Genomic DNA, 2,500 nt, shown 5'->3' with positions numbered 1-2,500 from the left:
AGTACGAACATGGCAGGTCATTTGTTCCAGTCCACATATTGTTGATATGCTTAGGGAGATGCTATACCAGAAACAATGGGCTGCTTTGTTTGTGTTTTGTGATTCTTTGGGAGGGTGTACAGAACAGGCTGGACAGGATAGTCCTGACTCCTGGACCATAATACTTATATTCACCATTGTTTGGGGTGACAATAGGCAATAATTTTGTTATTGCAGCCACTATTGTATATTGTCACAGCAATGAACACGGTATAGCATGTCAACTCCCTTGAAGGGAGCCTGTTTTTCTCACTACTCAGGGGGAAAGGGAAAGTGATCATATCAACATTTTGACCTAACTTGAAAGAAAGTGTCTGTGTGTGTGTGTGTGTGTGTGGGGGGGGGGTGTTATACCTCCTTATAGGAGGAGATGATTCTTTCCACAGCATCTGCTGCTGCATTGAGGAGGTTCCTGGCTGTAGTGAACGCCTGACTCCTCTCACTTACTAACTCCTCCTCTGGGAGGAGTAACGCTGCCTGTTTCACCTCCTCTGAGTCTGCAGGAGAGGAGAGGAGAGGAGAGGAGAGGAGAGGAGAGGAGAGGAGAGGAGGAGAGGAGAGGATGTCCTGTATATAGAGTATATGTATTGTGTGATTTGTTTATATATTGTGTGATTCTTGTTGCCTGGTGCAAAAGGAATTTCCGCAAGGACGAATAATGAATCTATCTATCTAATTAATAATTATATACCATACTGCAAGTGTCTTGTGTATACAGAGTAGAGATATTGCCCTGTCTATACACAGTATACCATATTTTAAGTGTCCTGTGTTTATATAGAATATAACCTCTTTGCAGAAAATATACAAGTTCACAACGCAAGATGTGGTGCCCCCCTTGTAGTAACTCTGAGGACCCTCTAGGGGTCTAGCCCCTGTTGAAGACCCATGCTTATAGAGTATACTACAGTACTATCCTGCCAACATAGAGTGACAAGTGGCATGTATCATGTATGTAATGTATATTTACCAGATTCGGCGTAGCCAGTAGCAGTAATAATGGGCAGTGCCACCATAAGCAGTCCAGCAGAGCTCCAGACATACTTCATCAGAAACTGTTCCAACATCACGTACCAGAGGCGCTTCAGGAGGATCACATTAATCTGAGAGGACAGGGACTCATAGCTCCTCTTTAACTGGGACATCTCCACCTAGAAAACAAACATACCCACACACAGACACATAACAATGTGTGACAAAGATGCCTTATGTCTACATAAAGGATCTGGATACACAGTATTTAAGTGTGTATGTTAGTAGTAATTGCGACCGTAGGTCAGTCAGTCCGCTCCATTATATATATGGCCAGTACAGAATTCATTCCATATGTTGATCTGACCCCCATGCCAAAGCGCCAGCGCTTGCCCAGCAGTCTGCCATCACCCAGGCGGATGCGTGCACACAACCTTGCCCTTCGCTTCTCGCCCTCAGGGCGTCTTACTGGTATAGTATAGTATAGTATAGTATAGTATAGTATAGTATACAGGGGCGGCCTTAAGGATCGGAAGGCCCCGTTCATGACGTCATCATTTTAATAATTATAAAAATAAATTAAAAAAAAAACATTTTTTTTGTCTGTGTGTATTATCGGACTTCAAAGCATGAACAGCATACACAGCCAAGTTGAAAAATACACAAAAGCAGCTTGATTAAACAATGTTTTACTTTAAGGTATAACTGGAAGGCAGCATAGGCTATACAATGATGCAATGGCAACTCTCAGCGCTGCTAGTGCAGTGAGTGCACACATACAACCAAACAACACAGGTCAATGTGACATGACAGGTCGAGTACCTGCAGTGATTATTAGCTGCTGCCAACTAGGTAAGTGGACGTACAGGATGAGGCTGAATAATTGACAAGGCTGATTGGAAGGCTGCAATGCAATGCAATATTACTTCTACTACTACTACTACCTTACTACTACTATTTTGTTTTTACCAAAAAATAAATAAAGAATACGATTTTTTTTGGGGAGGCCCCTGGAGGCTCGAGGCCTGTTTCAATTGGAACATATATAAGGCCGCCACTGCTAGTATAGTATAGTATAGTATTAGTTCATGATCATAAACACGTGTTAGGCAGGTTGTTATCACACAAGAGAGTGATTACTTTACTGTCATATACGTAGGTTATACAGACTATTTCAATGAATTAATAAATAGTAGTAGCAGTTATAGTAGTATAGTAATAGAAGAAGCAGCAGGAACAGTAGTAGTAGTACCTTGTGTCCTCTGTAGAAAGCTATCTCTTCAGCATTAGCGATAATTCTAGCATGGTTGGATCGTAGTTCTCCTATCCTCCTGGACTCCTCTGACACCAGAGCCCCAAATCCAGGAGAACAACTTTTCAGAACCTTGGCAGTCATCGCCACGACGACTCCCGCTATCACCGCCGGCCATGTGGTGCTGGCACCTGAGGAGAGAAGTAAGGGAGTACAATGATCAGATCCTAGATCAGC

General features: G+C 42.8%; 1 protein-coding gene across 1 annotated transcript in view; it reads right to left on the bottom strand.

Moving 5' to 3' along the window:
• abcd1 (ATP-binding cassette, sub-family D (ALD), member 1) overlaps nt 1–2,500 on the bottom strand; it is a 21,640-nt gene that overhangs the window by 13,891 nt on the left and 5,249 nt on the right. Inside the window, exons 6-8 of the mRNA XM_079527123.1 lie at nt 2,264–2,454; nt 1,010–1,190; nt 394–536 (exon numbers count right to left, since the gene is read on the bottom strand). Of these exons, the coding sequence (XP_079383249.1) occupies nt 394–536; nt 1,010–1,190; nt 2,264–2,454 (515 nt within the window). The remainder of the gene's footprint in view (nt 1–393; nt 537–1,009; nt 1,191–2,263; nt 2,455–2,500) is intronic.

The sequence above is a fragment of the Electrona antarctica genome (genome assembly GCF_951216825.1).
Source record: "Electrona antarctica genome assembly, chromosome: 2".
In the NCBI taxonomy this organism is placed as follows: domain Eukaryota; kingdom Metazoa; phylum Chordata; class Actinopteri; order Myctophiformes; family Myctophidae; genus Electrona; species Electrona antarctica.
The sequence above is the reverse complement of the archived record's forward strand: the minus strand, read 5'-3'. Positions and strand labels throughout refer to the sequence as shown.